At 48.8% G+C, this 17,280-nt stretch overlaps 1 protein-coding gene across 6 annotated transcripts in view; it reads right to left on the minus strand.

Moving 5' to 3' along the window:
• The window catches only part of LRRC45 (leucine rich repeat containing 45), a 22,913-nt gene continuing 5,633 nt past the window's right edge, over positions 1 to 17,280 (minus strand). For 5 of the 6 annotated variants that reach the window (XM_084647171.1, XM_084647173.1, XM_084647175.1 and 2 more), the window contains 15 exons: positions 15,429 to 15,499; positions 14,911 to 15,089; positions 13,568 to 13,696; positions 12,859 to 12,971; positions 12,208 to 12,266; positions 12,024 to 12,101; positions 7,319 to 7,454; positions 6,964 to 7,041; positions 6,646 to 6,757; positions 6,400 to 6,470; positions 4,144 to 4,236; positions 3,327 to 3,419; positions 2,078 to 2,251; positions 1,860 to 2,007; positions 1 to 1,287 (listed from right to left, as the gene is read on the minus strand). In XM_084647171.1, the coding sequence (XP_084503297.1) occupies positions 1,091 to 1,287; positions 1,860 to 2,007; positions 2,078 to 2,251; positions 3,327 to 3,419; positions 4,144 to 4,236; positions 6,400 to 6,470; positions 6,646 to 6,757; positions 6,964 to 7,041; positions 7,319 to 7,454; positions 12,024 to 12,101; positions 12,208 to 12,266; positions 12,859 to 12,971; positions 13,568 to 13,696; positions 14,911 to 15,089; positions 15,429 to 15,499 (1,731 nt within the window). In that variant the 3' untranslated portion in view covers positions 1 to 1,090. Of the gene's footprint in view, positions 1,288 to 1,859; positions 2,008 to 2,077; positions 2,252 to 3,326; positions 3,420 to 4,143; positions 4,237 to 6,399; positions 6,471 to 6,645; positions 6,758 to 6,963; positions 7,042 to 7,318; positions 7,455 to 12,023; positions 12,102 to 12,207; positions 12,267 to 12,858; positions 12,972 to 13,423; positions 13,514 to 13,567; positions 13,697 to 14,910; positions 15,090 to 15,428; positions 15,500 to 17,280 lie in introns of all 6 variants that reach the window. The other variant, XM_084647172.1, reaches the window with a different exon arrangement.

Consider the following 17,280-nt stretch of genomic DNA (forward strand, 5'->3'; position numbering starts at 1 on the left):
TTATAACAAAATGCAAAAGCTCTTTATTTTAAAATAAACCCTGCAAAACAAAGCATGAAAACAAATCAACCCCTAGACCCAGAGAGAAGGACACATACTTCACTTTCATCTTCGTTTTAAAAATGTGCATTAAAATTAATATAAAATCATTCACCATCTCCTACACATTATTTTCTGAAATACTATAGCAATGGAAAGAACAACTCACACCCTCTTCACCAGTTCAAAGCCAAGGAAATAGGCACTGCACAGCTCAGGGACCTTCTGGAGCCAGGAGTTCATTCTTTGCAGCTTGTCACTTTAGTAGGATCCACTGTGACTCCCCCACCATGTGGAACTAAATGCTGTTCTCTGCCACTGTCTTGTTAAAGAGGCCCCAGTTTAGGACAGTGGTTTATACTGAGCAAGGACAGGATCTTCCCTACTTTTCAGTATCAACTAGGACTGTAGGGGCTTCAGCCATAGCTAACAATTCATTATCCAGCCTGGTTCTGCAGTCACCTGCCAGCATAGCTGATTTTATTTATTACAAGTATGTCTGTGTCACCCATTACCGTAGTATCTGTGCTCACTGTACTTTGCCTAGAGTGACACAGATGGCTCCCAAGCATGGGATCTGTTTTTGACAGTTCCCCTGTCGAGCGGTGACAAGACTTTCTTTGTGAACAGCCATAGCATCCAAATTAGTGCTGCAGGCGGACACCTCTCTCCCAGGCTCCTACAACATGGTTAGTATCAGTGTGTGGGGCAGATACAGATAGACTTACGTTGTGTGACAGGACATAAAAACTGTTTTCAAAGGCTGTTACAGGTTCTACTGTGGACAGAGTCTAACACGGTGAAGTGGGAGAACTCAGTCCTGGCTATCCCTAACCCCAGCCTTGGCTAGTTGCTTTCTTCAGACTTCATTGCTGTCAGCAGCAGAATTTCTGAATGGCCTGAGGGATTCTGTGTCTGTGACCCCCTTGTGCTTCCGAGAGGAGTAACACCACTCTCCTGAGAAACCAGGCCTGCTCCGGAAGAAGGAGCTGCACACAGATCACGCCCCCCTATTCCTGACAGCAGGCACCTGGGATTCCTTCGGACATGCTCATTTCCTAGGGCTGAGGGCTCCAAGGGCAGAGCCCTGCACATAGGCCATGATGGCGTTCTGCAGGAAACTAGCTCGTTGGGCCTCCTCTTCCCTCATCCTGGAGATCTCAGCCTCTTTCATCCTCAGCTTTTCCTGGAGAGTAGAGATTTCACTCTCTTTATCCAGCAGGGCCTCTCGGTGGTTACTTGATAACACTGGGCAGAAAGAACCATGTTAGCATAGGGAGTGGGTGTGTCCTTTGGCTCAGGGGGTCAGTACCAGGGAATAACCTGCTGTAGTGGGAGTATGCCTGTGGAGGCAGAGTGGTGACACACACACACCGCACAGACTGCTGGAGGCCTTTACCTCTAGCTTTATCTAGTGGGCCCAACAAGACACTGATGGGGCATTTGTGTGCAGATGTGGTATCATGCTCATAGGACTGAGGGTCAAGAGACCTTGGTTCTATCCCCCCCCGCTGTGTGAACTTGAGCACGGCATTTCACTTCTGAGCCTCAGCCTCCCATCTGTAAAATGGGGATAAGAATCCTGAGACACTTCCAGAGGCTCCTGTGCAGTTTAATTCATCGCTATCTGTAGAGCAACTGGAAGGCAGGAAAGAAATATGAGGTGGTATCGTCAAGGGTAACAGCAGGTACCATTCGGCCCCAGACTCTCTAGACCATGGAGCGGGACTAGAGATGACATGACACCTCATACTACTCCCTGCAGTCTGTAAGAGAGATGCTGTATATAACCCCCAACCCCCAACCCCCACGTCCATCACCTTTCAATTGCCTCTCCAGGGCAGCAATCTTCTCTTTCAGCCCTTCCTGTGCTGTCCTTTCAGCCTGCAGGTGTCCAATCTGCTCCTGCAGCTCAACTCTCACTTTGTTCACCTCAGCCACCTTCTCCTGCTCCTTGCCACTCAGGTCCTAGCATACACAGGACATGAGAGACCAGCAACCTCAGCATACAGTTCTGCATCAATTACTGCCCTAGTACCTGCTGTAGTTCCTCCATGCGCCTCTTGAGCCCTTCGGTTTGCAGGGTCATCTGGCCGACCTTGGCCTGTGCCTCTCCCACTGCCTGCTTCTGCTGAAGGCAGTAGTTCTGAGCTTCATCACGTGACTGTGTCATCAGCCGTAGCTTCTCTTCCAAGTGATCCAGGCGCTGTTGCTGTAAAACACAAGCACGTAGCTTCTCGGCCTCCTGTAAGAGGATTCTCCCCAGCCCAGGGTCACGAGCAGTGACTGGCCTAGCAAGTGTTTGGATGGGAAGCAGAAATTATGCAGTGTGTGGTGGCAGGGAGTCACCAAGGGACACGCCTCTCTTGAATTGAACAGGGGCCAGTGCCTCTTTCTGATGATGGAGACAATGATCTGGTGGAAGGGCTGCCTTTTGGAGGAGTTGTAAAAGCAAGGCCCTAACCACCCACTGAAGATCCCAATGGGCATTTCATGGGGTAGGACCGTTAACACCAGAGTCCTGGACGAGCCCCAGTTCTGGTATTTACATCCAATAGCCTGGGTTCATTTCAGTTTGACACAGCATTCTTCTTCACTTCCTGTCCTAAATGGCTGGGCAGCATTGCTGTATCTGATTTTTCAGCTGCTGCATCCCACCTCAGACATCACAGCACTTATGCAGTGGTGAAGTGTGAGGGGGTGTGTGTGTATTTATAAGCTCATAAAGCATTTTAGCTTGGGATGTAAGGTGCTAGAAGAGGTCTGGATCCTGAGGAAGACTTCTGTGCCACACAAGGGGCACCTCACCCTGCATGCTGGTCTCACTGTGGTTTCCACGGGTTTCAAGTCTAGAAAGTAACATTTCTTGTCCAACAACAATAGCCATACAAGAAAAATTCTACCGAGCCTAGAGAACTGCAGCAGCACATGAAGCCTGCAGAAACATAGCAGCGGAGGGATCCACTTGTCTGCCAGGACCTTGAGCATAAGCAGTTAGAATGACACCCTACTACACCATAACCACTAATTCTGTATGTAATGAGTTGGAAGGCGCTGGGCTGTTGGGGACAGGGGTGAGGGTTTTGAGACAACTTGGTATGGAAAGTGCTGATATAGCTTGATGCAGACATCTCAGGGTAACTCCCCCTCATGACTCAGTCAATAATTAGGATAACAAGACCAAGAAGAACAAGTTACTGAACAGATATTGGAGAAAGACACATGCTGGAAAGATAAATCTGCTCCCACCTCCACCGACAGGCCCAGCAGCTGGGTCACGGTCTTACCTCTTCCAGCCTGGCCTGGCCCCGGACTTTGATTAACTCCTCCTCTGCCTGACCTCGCTCAGCAAATGCCGCTGCTTTGACTCGGCTCAGCTCCTATCACAAACACACACAACACACACATTCCAGCCGTGATATCATGCAGCTTCAGGCCACAGATGGGACAGGGCTAAAAGTGATGCAGCCACATCCTTTCCCTTAGGGGCAGGGAGCAAAAGGCATCCCCCACCCTGAGGCTGCCTGGGTCAGTCATTTGATTCACAGATCAAGCTTCAGGTGCAGGTGGGAATGCACCAGACACATTGTTCCAGGGCCAGGGAGCTACAGCCAGGAGGGGCACGGGGGTTGAAAAACCTGATAGTCAAATCAAAATGAAAATAGGATATTTGATATAAAATCTGTGTCCCTTCTCTCTGTCTCCTAAGGAAGCCCTTCCCCTGAGGTGCTGTTCTCCATGGGCCTTAGCCCATAGGCAAATACATCACTGCTGTAGGCAACGTTTAATTCCCAACTGCGTGCCCAAGCCCTGCTATCTTACCTAGTTTCTGATCCAGGACTCTGTTTGACCTCACGCCACCACTATCCAGTAGAAAGAGTTTTTGTTTAAATGGGATATCAAATGAACAGATGCCTCAGTTCCCTTGTCTTCTCATCTCTGCCCCAGCCCCCACGCCCCACAACACAGTGAGTGTCACAGCCCAGCAGTGGCAAATTTTGTAGAAGCCCCTTGTTAAAATATTGGCAGCACATTCCTGCCACTGCAACTCCACGACAACCAATGACTCCCAGACACACATGCACCCGGACCACTCGATCTCACCTCTTCCAGCCCAATCCGGGTGGCTTCCAGCCTCTGGATTCTCTCCTGCATGGAATGCTCACTTGCCTCCATGTGATGTGTCATGTGATCCACCTGCAAAGCAGCAGGAGCCATTCCAGTGGGTTTCTGGCACCTTGTTATTCCTGAGATACAGCAGTCACCCAGCACTGAGAATAGCACACTCCTCTCTAGCCAGCTACTGGCAAGAGCAAACAAAGCTTCCTCCTTTCCCAACACCACTCTTCTGTGAGGCTCAAACAAAACTGAGCAGCAATGCCTTTAATAGGAAGCCATAGCTTTGCATACAAATTCCCCCACATTTCTGGAGAAAGGGAGTTGGAGTCAACTCCCAGAAGCTCAGACCACCCTGTAGTTTGGTCCTGGACTGGAGCCAAACACCGGGAAAGGCCCAGGCTCCAGTTGGGATATGGGATGAGGTCTTCCTGAAACAGATCTCTCATGAGATTTACACACACACCCAAGAACAATTTGGAAGGTTTTAGTTTTGAGAGACCCAAATTCAATCCAGATCTGATCACAGCCTCCTCATCACTGCCTGTGCCAGTGGAGAATCAGTCCCCAAATCCCAGGGAGGAACTGCTAATAGAGCTGGGACTCTAAGCACCCTGTATTCGCACCATACACACTACTGCAATAATCTTGGTCCAAAATATATTTTGTGAAGCATCATTTGAAAATAAATAACTCACTAGTCAATATCATGGTAAAATATATGTAGCAACATTATACATAAAGTTATGAATTCCCCCTGTATGATGTTACTTGTTCAAAACCAGATAGCCCTGCCAGGGCCAAAGTTGTTAAACAGGCCTACCCTAAACAAAGCAAGGTGTGCTTACCTCAGTTTACATATAGGTAGTAAACAGAACCTTCACGACAGCATGGGGTGGGAGGAGAGATTGGTAAAAATGCGAATTGTTTGGTTTCCTGCAAACACGAGCAGGATTTTAAAACAAAACAAAACCAACAACAAAACATGGGGCCTCCTTCACCACCAGACTGCAAGCTGCATGTCACTTCCTCACCATTTAAATAAACTTTACTTTGAGGAGTAACCTTCAGAAGAATCCATTACAAAGGTTCACTGGACTATAAAAGAAAGGGGCAGAAAATTCTTCTCTCTTTCACCCAAGAAGATAAAGAAATCAGCATCTTTGGACTTCTGGAAGAGATCCTGACTGAGAAGGTCAGCCACTGAGGAAGACTGTGGGCGAGAAAAGCTTCTTGAACAATGCCTCAAACCAAACCTTGCTAGATTCAGTTTTAGGCTTGTAGATGTGTATTTTCACTTTTATTTTCTTGTAACCATTTCTAACTTTATCTCTTACACTTGAACTCACTTAAAATCCTGTCTTCTTTTGTTGTTAAACTTGTTTTACGATTACTCTAAGCCAGCTGTGTTTGTACTACAGTGAAAGTGAACTTTGGGTAATTTGACAAGCTGGTGGGTTTGATCTCCTTAAAGGAGCAAACAGATCTTATTATTCCTCTGAATGTTGCAGGAGAGGGGTGGACATTTCAGAGCACACAGGTCTGGGGAAGTTCAGGACTGGGGGTGATGTTGGGGTCACCTGCTAACATTAAACAAGTCTGATAAAGACAAAAGCATGTCTGTGATAACTGCAGGCAGGCTGTTCGATTCAAAATGGTTGAATCAGAGCTCTACAGCACACAGAAGACCAAATGCATGCTGGCTGTGTGCATGTCCCAGACAGGGAGCCACAAGTAGCAGAAACATTTTGAGGCACTCAGGTTATATATAATGCAACAGTGATACAACCTCTCACTGGTGTGAACTGCACCTAGAACATGACAAGAGCCGAGCACTGATCATTGGCCCTGAATTGCACAAATGAGTGTTTGAGACATTTTGTTGTTTGCTCCAGCAAAATATCTTTTTCAGGATAAAAATGACGACGCCACGAGTTCACAGTTACTGCCCTCTGGAGACAGGATCAAAGGACAAATCTCTTTGACACCCCAGCACACTCCTGAGGGCTGCAGAACTTTGCTGGATGGCCTAGCAGCAGGGTGCCCTGCAATTTCTCCTGCCAGGCTCAGGCCTCAGGCTGACTGGAAAGAGTTTCTATTTTTATAAATGGCCTTTTGTTCCCATGGATGAGCCAGAGGCTGCTGGATCCTCACCTGACATCAACAAACAGTCCCAGTAACTAAACCAAAGGGGTCAGTAGCCCAGAGGCCAGTGGGGAGACTTGGTTCAGTTGCTGCTCTTACCTCTTTCAGTCGAAGGGATTCCATATCTTCCAGGCCCTGTTTAAATCTCTTCTTCTCCATTTCAAGGCGTTCTGGAGGTTAAAAGGGAGCGGATTATCAACCAAGGTTTCCCCCTGGTACTCCACACCTTCCCTTCACATTACATGTCTCACTACAAATCTTTATGCTCGGACTCCAGGGTCTGGCTCCCTAATAACTCAATTCTCTGACTCCCCCCAGGCCTGGCTGCCCAGCTCCTCCACTCACCCTCTGCCTGCGCGACTCGCAGTTTCAGCTCTGCTGTTGTGTTTATCAAATCTTGCTTCACCTGGAACAGCTGGTCCTGCTGGGCTTTGCACCTTCTCTCTAGCTCATCCACCTGAATGGAAATTACCACCATGAAGTGAAGACAAACAGAGCTTCTGCTTCCACTAGCACTGGGATGGGTGGCTGGCTGTGCATGGCCACTAGGCAGTGGGAGCACAGGAAAGGGTCTGGAAACCTTCACACACTTAGCAAAGTGAAAAGTATGTTGGGAATTCCCTATCCCCATCCCATGTTTCAGCCTAGGCTTGGCTCTCCTACCTGGTTTCTTAAAAGCAGGTTTTTCTCATTGGCAGCAGATAGATGCTGGAGAAGGCTTGTTTCCCGATCAGAAGCTTCCTGCAAACGGAGCCCAGGATTAGGAAACCCCATCCCAGACCTCCTGAGGCCCCACACCGCCATCCAATACCACTTCAAAATAACCCAAGTGCCCAACACCATCACTTTCTCCCACCCACAGTACAGATCATTCTCCACAGTCACTACTCTGTCCTTCACCGTTCACAGCAGTTCATATACGGAACCACCTGACTTCTCATCCCATCCAGCATCCCCGGATACCCCAAACCAGAATGCCACCCACAATCTAATATTGACCAGCCCCCATCCAGCCCACCTGTTTTTGCTGCCGGAGCTCCTTCAATTGGCACTCGGTCATGCTGGCTTGCTCCTGCTTTGTGGCACTCAGAAGCTCTCCCAGGTTGTGCACTTTCTGCTCAGACAGAGCTAATGCAGCTTCAGTCATCTGCAGCCTACACAACAGAAGGCACAGATGAGATTTTAATCTTTGTCCTCCCAAAAATATATCATAGTCCCAGTGAATTCTCTACACTGGACAGTACAGGATATGCAGCAAGACACAACCTCACAGCAACATAGGAAGAGCCAGAGGATCAGCTTGGGGTCCTCCCAGCTCCATCTCTTGTCTCAGACAATGGTCAGCACCAGCTGCTTCAGAGGAAGGAGCAAGAAACTCTGGAATTTGCAATTACAGAATAACTTGCTCATTGGGGCAGTTCCTTCCTACCCCTCATCAGTTAGTGGTTAGCTCAGATCTTGAAGCACAAGGACTTGTATCCCCTAATGTATCTGTATCACGTCTAATGTTACTCATTATCCAGAGATACTGGATCCTTTTTCACAAAAAGAAAAGGAGGACTTGTGGCACCTTAGAGATTAACCAATTTATTTGAGCATAAGCTTTCGTGAGCTACAGCTCACTTCATCGGATGCATCGGGTGCCACTAGTACTCCTTTTCTTTCTGCGAATACAGACTAACACGGCTGCTACTCTAAAACCTCGATCCTTTTTGGAATCCTACTAAGCTCCTGGCTGCAATGAAAACTTGTGGCAAGAATTTGAGCAGACTAATTTTATATTGTGTAAGAGAAAGTTACTCACCTTGCAGTAACTGAAGTTCTTCGAGATGTGTGTCCCTGTGGGTGCTCTACTCTAGGTGATGGTGATGGTGAGTCCTGGCGGCGTTGATCTTTGGTAGCAGTGCCTGGTCGGGACGCATGTGTTCAGCTGGTGTCTCAGTCTCGTTAGAATCTGCCTGAGTGTGTGCATCCTGCGCCCCCCTCAGTTCCTTCTCTACCATGGAGAAATCATATTAGTACTCCAAAGTAGAGGGGAGAGGGCAGGGAGTGGAGCACCCACAGGGACACACATCTAGAAGAACTTCCTTTACTGCAAGGTGAGTAACTTCCCCTTCTTCTTCGAGTGCTGTCCCTGTGGGTGCTCCACTCTAGGTGAATGTGTAGCAGTACCCACTATGGTCGGCAGGACTTTAGAGATGCGGCAGTGAGTACTGTAGAGAGTACTGTATGGCCTACTATGGTGTCTGCCATGGTATCCTGCGTGATAGCATAGTGTTTGGCAAACGTGTGTTCAGATGACCATGTAGCTGCTTTACAGATGTCAGGAATGGGTATATTATGTAGGAAGGCAATGGATGTCGACATGGCTCGAGTGGAATGAGTTTGAATGCCTTTGGGTGGCTGAATATTTTGGATGCGGTAACAGGATCTGATGCAGTCAAAGATCCACTTGGACAGGCATTGCCTAGAGATAGCCATACCTTTCGATCTTTCGGTAATGGAGACAAAGAGTTGTGGGGACTTACAAAATGGTATAGTCCTGTCTAAATAAAAGGCGATTGCTCGCCTGACGTCGAGAGCATGCAGAGTTGCCTCGTGAGGAGTCTTGTGAGGTTTGGGATAGAAAGTAGGTAAGTATATCGGTTGGTTAAGGTTGAAGGTGGACATCACCTTACGGAGAAATTTAGGATGTGGTGTCAGGGTGACTTTGTCTTTGGAGAAGATGGTGTAGGGAGGATAGGCCATCAGGGTGCTTATTTCTCCTACTCTCCTTGCTGATGTTATTGCAACTAAGAAAGCCACCTTCATGGACATATGAAGAAGAGAGGAGGTAGCCAAGGGCTCGAATGGAGGTTTCATGAGACCGCAAAGAACAAGGTTAAGATTCCATGTAGCTGCTGTTGGATAAATTTCCGGGTAGAGATTTTGTAGGCCCGTGATAAATCACTTTATGATGGGGTGGGTAAAGACTGAGTAGCCTTCTAACAAGTCACGGAAGATGGTAAGTGCCACCAGGTGTACTTTGATGGAGCTGAGCAAGAGTCGATCCTGTTTCAATTTTAGAAGGTAGTCTAGGATGTTAGGGAGGGTTACTGTATGGGGGTGTTAGGTGATTATATGAGCACCAGAGCACCAGGAGAAACGTTTCCACTTCTGCAGGCATATCAGTGAAGATAGCCAAGTCAGGTGGGGAGAGCGGCTGTTCGAAGAGTGAGCCCTGTATATCCAGGAGCGGGGAATTAGGCTCAGGTGCCACTGAGAGGTCACATTGACTGAGAAACTGCTGCTTCTGCTCCCAAGGCTGCGCGGAGCATGATCTGTGCTCAGGCGCATCACTGAGTCTGAGTTTTTCCGGTCTCGCGGGTCACTTGGAGGTGCCCTGCAGGGGGTCCACTGCTGGTGCCGGAGCGGCAGGCAGGCTCGGTGCTGACGTTCTTCCCAGCACCGGGGCAGAGCACTGTCGGCACCGCGTCTGTGTTTGGTGCCAAGTGGACCGGTGCCGAGGAGACTTTCCTGGTACGGGAGATCGGGTCCCTGCCTCTGTGCTCCGCGGAAGCTGCGGCTGAGGTGTTGTGACAGCCTGAGGCACCTGCCTTCTGCGCTGTCAATACAGAGGGCAAGGATCTCGCAGGACACCCTTTACCCTTGTTAAAGTCTCTCCTCAGAGACTGTTGCGCTTCTTGCGTCTGCTCCTGAGAGGGTGAAACCACGCTCCCAATTGGTTCCGATCTGGCCAGGAAATGTGAAGGAGAGGGTTTCCCAGTCTCCGAAGGCGGCTGCAGAGATCTTTCCATTAATAGCATTTTAAGCCGCAGATCCCTGTCGCAACGAGCCCTGGTCTTGAGGCTCGTACAGTGGAGGCACGTTGTGGGGACGTGTGTTTCGCCGAGGCACTTTGCCGAGCGTGAGTGCCCATCAGACCTTGGCATGGAGTCCTGACAGGAAACACACTTTTTAAATCCTGAAGGCCGGGCATTATGAATTAGAAATGGCAGGGGAGAGTGTCTCAGCGGGAGACAAACCTGAGGCGAAAAAGTTTTTTTTTTTTTTTTTTTAAAACTAAGCAACTAAACTATGTAACTATTCTAAAGGAAGGGAAACAACTGGGATGTTACTAACAACTATTCCTATGTTCTTTGCAACTGTTTCTTAGAGAGACCAGGGAAGAGAATCAGCACTGCCGCGAGTCCCGTCTTCAGCCGAGGACGGTTGAGAAGGAACCGAGGGGGGCGTGGGACGCGCACGCTCAGGCAGATTCTAACGAGACCACGAGACACCAGCTGAGCGCGTGCATCCTGACCAGGCACTGCTACCGAAGATCTCCAATCAACGGTGCTGGGACACACTGTCACTTAGAATGGAGCACCCACAGGGGCAGCACTCGAAGAACAAAATATTTATCATCAGTTATAAATTTGTTGCCTTTCAATTTTGCTCTTGTAAAAAAGGCTGAATAGAAGCATCTGATTGTGATCGCTGAGCTGTTTACAGGACACTTAGAGAACTTTTTTCTTCAGTTGTTACAGTTAATTTATACACCAATAAGGGGCCTGAGTAGCTCCACTTATTCCTTCAATGTCCTGCACCATATATTGCATTTCTCAACAGTGAATTTCATGTACCCACTCACCTAGGTTGTTGGGTCCCTCTTCACTGTCTGTGACAATCATACCTCGCCACACCCCTGCTCTGCTGGCAGAAGTCTGTAGTATAGAACTGGCCTTAAACACACACAGCAAATGGGCCAACTCCCTCCCACTCTGCAAAGACAGACTGCTTGTCCTCAACCCCTGGACAGCCTAGCCCATGTCCTCTCCTCCATACCAGCCCTGCACAGCCCATCTCTTGCCTCCTGCCAGCTCTGCATGGCCGAGCTTCCCATCTACTTAACCACTCAACAGTGATACCAGCTCTTGCAGCTCGTTTCTCAGCTTCTCCCACTAATGCACAGAATGTCCGTATTGTATCCATCTGTCAGGCCACAACCCACCCTCCCTCAAAACCCTGTACAAGATCCACTTCCACAGAGATCAATGCTGATGGGAAATTGCCAATTGACAGCAGTGAGGCAGGCGGCCAGTGGGGTTCACTGACATGATTGTTGGATTCCCCCATCACTTCGATAGCTGAGAGTTCAGCTGATATTGACTTAAGTTTTGGGCTTATTTGTTTTTATGGTTTCTTCACGTGGGAAGCAAGTCTGATCCCTGATTTGCAAGTGTAGTTGTTGTTGGGGGGAGGGCTTCAGGCACAGGCTTTACAATGTGCTCGCTTTTCCTGTGAGACCTCACATGCCACTCCTCAAAAGTGGACACAGCCACATGGCACAAACCTCTCCATCTAGGTCTGTCCAATGCAACAAGTTCCCAGGTGCCCTGGAAACTGACATGATTAGTGTCCATTTATCTCTCCAGCCTGCAAACTGCTGGGAGCCCATCCCCACAATGGGCTGCCTTGTCACTGTCCCCCTTGACCCACTCCTAAGCCCACCTGCTTGTCTGCTACTTCTTCTAGCGTGCAAGCTCTTTGGGGCAGTCACTGTTTACTACATTTGTGCAGCACGCAGTACAATGGGCCCTGATCCTTATTCAGACCTTTAGATGCTAACAAAATACCAACTGAAATAGTGAGCCAGGTACTCCCTCCTCTCTCCATATCTCTGATCAATACAGCCTACTTCTCATACAACGGAATAACTGGGCAGATTCTTTCCTCCATACTTGGCTTTTAGTGAATTCATGACAGACTGCCGCTCATTCAGGGCTTCCTGTAACTGGCCAACTCGTGCTGCTGATGTCCTGAATTGGGAAAAGAAAAACATTAACATCCCATTCCATCTCAGACTTCCCTCTGAGAACCTGATCTTTCCCCCTATGCGAGGAGGGAGCCAAGAGATTCACTGACCTGCTGCTCCTAGTTATTTCTTCTCTCTGTTTATCAATAGTGTCCATCAAATCCAGGAACTGAGAATGAGACAAACATCAGTCACACTGTGAACTGCATAAGTTTGTGGCATTTAGACCTGCCTCTCCCTACCCTCCCTTTGGGACCGCATGGGGAGCAGCACCAGCTGATCTACTGGAAGAAGCCAAACTGGTGATCTGATGGGTGTCACCACCTGGCTTGACTAGGATCATTGATCAAAGCTAGTGTTCTGTCTCAGAGACTTTGTACCACAGGGAGAGAGAGGATGTGGAAATCACATGTATTAACAATTTCATAAACTGGTAAGTACTGAACTGTCCCAGTAAGAGAAAGAACAGGATGAATGGAAATGAAACCACTGAAATTCTTTGGCTCCCAAAGACAAGTGTGTCAACCAGAGGATGTTTCCAATGCATCTAATCTACCTACTGGTGGATCTGCTCCCAAGGGCAACCCAGCCCCAATCTGCTGTATGCCTACTGCAAGTATGAACGCAGCACGTCAGTATGTGCAAGTGGCTCCTTGGGCCAGGATTCCTGGTACTGTGCTACTTTACAAAGACAATTCGCAGAAAAGCCAGCGTCCATGGCTGCCACATTCAAGCTGCTGAAGCATTAGGAGGCCACTCACCTGCTTAGCCTTCTCCTCCTTCAGACTAAACACCTCCTTACTGAGCACGCGTGTCCGGCTGTGGTTCTCAGCGAGAATGGTCTGGCGATCCTGGTTATGATCCATGGCTTGTTCTGACACAGAGAGAACTAGAGTAGATATGCACATTTCCATAGCAATAGAGCAGTGAGAGGTTCTACAGCAGGATGATACCCAGACCCCTGTGGGCTCCCCATGGACCCCCTTTAGGGAGACTGTTCCCACAATATGGGTGCAATGGATAGAATGAAGGAAGTGTTCTGTGTTAAAGAAATAGCCTCCAAAACCCACAGTAACGCAGCTCAGTGGAAACTGCTTTTGGCAACTTCCAAACTGTACCACAGCCACTACGGAACAATACAAAGCCCCACTGAAGGGGGAGCCCTTCCCTGTTTACATGACACTCCAAGATTGCACTCAACCAAACCCAACCATCTCCTCCCCTAGCTGGTCTCTGCAGGGCAGAACTGGAAAAATTCCAACATATCTCCCCTTAGCACAGTACAGCTCCCTGCAGTACCCAAGTTCAGCACAGCTCCTTCCTTACCAGTAGGCAGGGCCCTAAATGGCTCCTGTCGTGGACTGGGAGACATGGGGCTCCTCTGAGATAGCAGCAGCCCCATCACCATCCATATCCCTGTGGTGAGAAGAAGAATGCACACATCTTGCTCACACAACATTGGCCACATACCCACAGCCTTTAGGATGTCACTGGGGACGTTGTTCCCAGCCAGCTCCAGCCTCCTCAAGGTCTTGTTGCTGTGCAGACAGCTCAGTAATGCTCGGCCCCCCAGGAGCCCAATGTTATTCCAACGCAAATCTAGAGAGGCAACAAACCATCACCCTGGCAACTGCACCAGCACCATCAGGCCATATTGAATATATTCCTCACACATGGCACCCCTGCACAGTGGGTCAGCTCCCTCCAAGAGCCTCAGCATAAAGCCACCAGTTGGTGTGGTTCACCCATCTGAGAGTGATGGAATGAGAAAGTGATGGCCAGTGCAAACATATAGCAAATGCAACTTCATCTACCCTCTCAGCATCCTGCAGAAGGACCTGCAATAAACGCTGCACACACTGCTAAATCTGCGCAAGTCTGCGCATTCTAGCCAGACAAGCCTGCAGGATGTTCCCATCACGTCATTACTCAACAAACCCAACTTCCTTAGAGAGGCTGCCCAGCCCAGAAGCTTGCTTCTAGTCTGAAAGAAAAGAAACTCCCTGCAGAGAGACAACACAGCAGCAGCCTCTGCCCAGTTAGGGAGGGGAAGGGAAATTCTATCAAGGCGTCTATTTGAGGTAGCAGGGCATCTGCACAAAAAAACCTCAGGGCCTGGAATGAGATGCATGAGTCTCAAACGAACAGGACAGTCATAAGCTGGGGGGATGGCTCTTCTCATCAACCCCAAGGGTGGTGCTTCTGCACCAGGTACCCACATTTAGACTCTGTGCTTCCACTCCAGAGTTTCTGGTTAGCCCCTGCTTATCTAAGTCATGAAATCTCTAGCGGCTGCCAGGGCTGCCACTGACATAGAGTCTCTGAACAGCTCTGGAGTGACTGGAAATGGGTAGGCAGTGCCACAGGCAATGTTCCCTCTAATTTTTCCCATGCATGTGCGGAATGAATTTTATGTGCCCCAATATGGAGGTGATGTGTGACATCACCTCCATATTGGGGCACATAACAAAATTCATGCAGTGGGGCCAAGGGGTTTGGAGTGTGGGAGGGGGGCTCTTGGCTGGGGCATAGGAATGGAGTGCAGGAGGGTGGAGCCAGGGGTGAGGGGCTCAGGGCTGGGGCAAAGGGTTGGGATGTGGGGGATGAGGGCTCCGGGTGGGGGTGTGGGCTCTGGGGTGGGGCCGGGGATGAGAGGTTTGGGGTTCATGCTGCATCTCTCCCCGCTTCAGCCGCAAGCCCGTGCACAGGGCTTAACAGGCAGCTGCGTGAGACTGCGCAGCTTAGAGGGAGCTTAGGCCACAGGTACTACCTGAAAGTGGTAACGAGTCCTGAGGAAGGGGAGTTGCTCTTACCCAGCTCCCGTAGGCTGGAATTGCATTTCAGAGCCAAGGCCAGCTCTCCTGCCCCCTGGTGGTTAATCTGGTTATTGCGCAGATCCAGCCACTGGAGGAAGCGGTTGGCTCCTAGTCCCTGGCAGAAGAGGGAAAAGCCCTCCTCCCACATTCCCAGGCTGTTCCACTCCAAGGTGAGGCTGAGGGGAAAGTTAAACAGGAGTCACAGGTTAATCTACATCCCTAGGAACAAGGAACAGCAAGAGGCTGAAGGGGCTGCCTCAGCTTAGCTCCTGTGGGGACCCAATCACAGGCCCACCCTAGCCAACAAAGACCAGACTCCAAAGAGAAGGGAAAAAGAAAAGGAGTACTTGTGGCACCTTAGAGACTAACAAATTTATTTGAGCATAAGCTTTCATGAGCTAGGCTCTCAAGTGTCCACCCCCGCTCTGGTCCAGCAGAGAAGGAAGCCCCCAACCCTCACACCCACTCACCCAGTACAGAGTGGACAGACGGGTGGAAGTGACTTTACACCTCACCTTCTGATGGATTTGTTCTGCCTCAGGAGTTTCCCCAAAGCCTCAGCACCCAGAGCTCGCAGGTTATTCCCCTGAAACAAATACCGCAGGTGAGTGGCTTACTGTGTCCCGTTTCATCGCGCCTGATACACAGGGTGGTGCCAAGGCCGAGTTGTGGTTATGATTTATCACATGTGGGTAACACTGGTCCCATGCACACTGCCCACTAAACCCGGGCTCTCCAGCCCCCGTGTGGAATGCACAAATCCTGCCGGTGACAGTGCCAAATAGAAACAATGCTGCCTGGCCTTACTGTGCTGGGAAACACTTTCCACATGGGGGAGCCAAATACCTCCCATATGGAAACTGTGGTGTCATTTACCTGTGATAAGAAGGTAGCCTCAGACTCTTGGCATCTTGTGGCCATTTCGACTTTTCACCAGGAAGGGCTCATCTGACAGCAGAGCAAGGCACGATGGATGGGTTTGGGAACTAACTCAGAATGATACCATGTCCTAGCAGAAGGCTGTCTTTATGTTTTGTTTTTGTTTTTTTAAATAAATCTTTTGTTAACAGTGTCCCCTGAGGACCTGTGGGAAGTGTGAACTATCCAGGGGCTCCAGATCCCACTGTTCTGCACACACACACACACACACCCCATAACTCAAGCTTGGTTGTCAGTGTTGCAATGCGTATGTGTAGGTAGTACTCAATCAGAACCCAGATTCTGCTTTGCTAGTATTTTTTAAACACAAATTTGGGCTGTATACATAAAGGCAACATATGATAGACCCAGGGCAGATAGTCCTTTTCACATGCAATTCTGGTATAATAATGTGTTCAGTTCTCCATATCATGTTAATAGAAAGATATTGATAAATTGGAGGGACTTCACAGAAGAGCAATTCAGATAACCAGGGGACTCCCTCACTGATGTTGAAACATTAAAAGACTTAAATATGTCTAGCTTGACCAAGCAGTAGCTAAGAGGGAGACACACAGCAATAATTGCCCATGAGTAAGTAAAGATGGGCTAGTCTCTATGAGAAAGTTGAACCAGCTGTAGGCAGTGTCTACATGATGAGCACCAGAGCTATAGTGCCACAGGGCACACACTTTCTGCACTGATGGAAGGGTTTCTTCGTCAGTGTAGTTAATCCACCTCCCACGCAGCAGTTGCTAGGTCAACAGAAGAATTTGCATCTACACTGAGGATTAGGTCAATTTAACTATAGTGCTGAGCGGTGTGAATTTCCACTCCCCTGAGCAACATACTAGGTGATCTAAATTTTAAGTTTCAGAGTGGTAGCCGTGTTAGTCTGAATTTTAAGTGTAGATCAGAGTGTAGTTAATGTGGGACTTTAAAGAGATTTAGTTAAACTGGTGCAAAAGGCTATGTGGACACACTTCGGATTAAAACAGATGTCATTCATAGTCAATTAGCAATAGTTTTAAAGTAAACTGAACTAAGTCATTATTAAACCAAAATAAACGTGTCCACAGGAGTTTGCACCAGTTTAAATGAATCAGTTTAAAAAACAATTTTATATTAAAAGTATGCAATTTCTGCATGTAGACAAGGCCTTAGCAACGGATTACTAGGAAAACCTTCCCGCCCGTGAGTTCTACCAAGCAGTCTCCCCAAGAGGAGAGCTGTGAGTCCCATCACATGAGGCAATTACAATGGACAGGACACCGCATTAGGACATGTGTGACAGGGAACAACTCTGCACTGGTCCCTTCTGTTGGTGGCCAGCATGGGACCATCGGGTCTTTCCATCCTAAATTCCCATGAGATCTGCACCTCTGTGCCCTCCTCAGTTGCTTTCTCGGTGTTGAAGGCCAAGTCTTGTGCTAAGAGTTGCTCAAGTAA

Source organism: Lepidochelys olivacea, assembly GCF_965140295.1.
Source record: "Lepidochelys olivacea isolate rLepOli2 genome assembly, chromosome: 14".
Lineage (NCBI taxonomy): Eukaryota > Metazoa > Chordata > Testudines > Cheloniidae > Lepidochelys > Lepidochelys olivacea.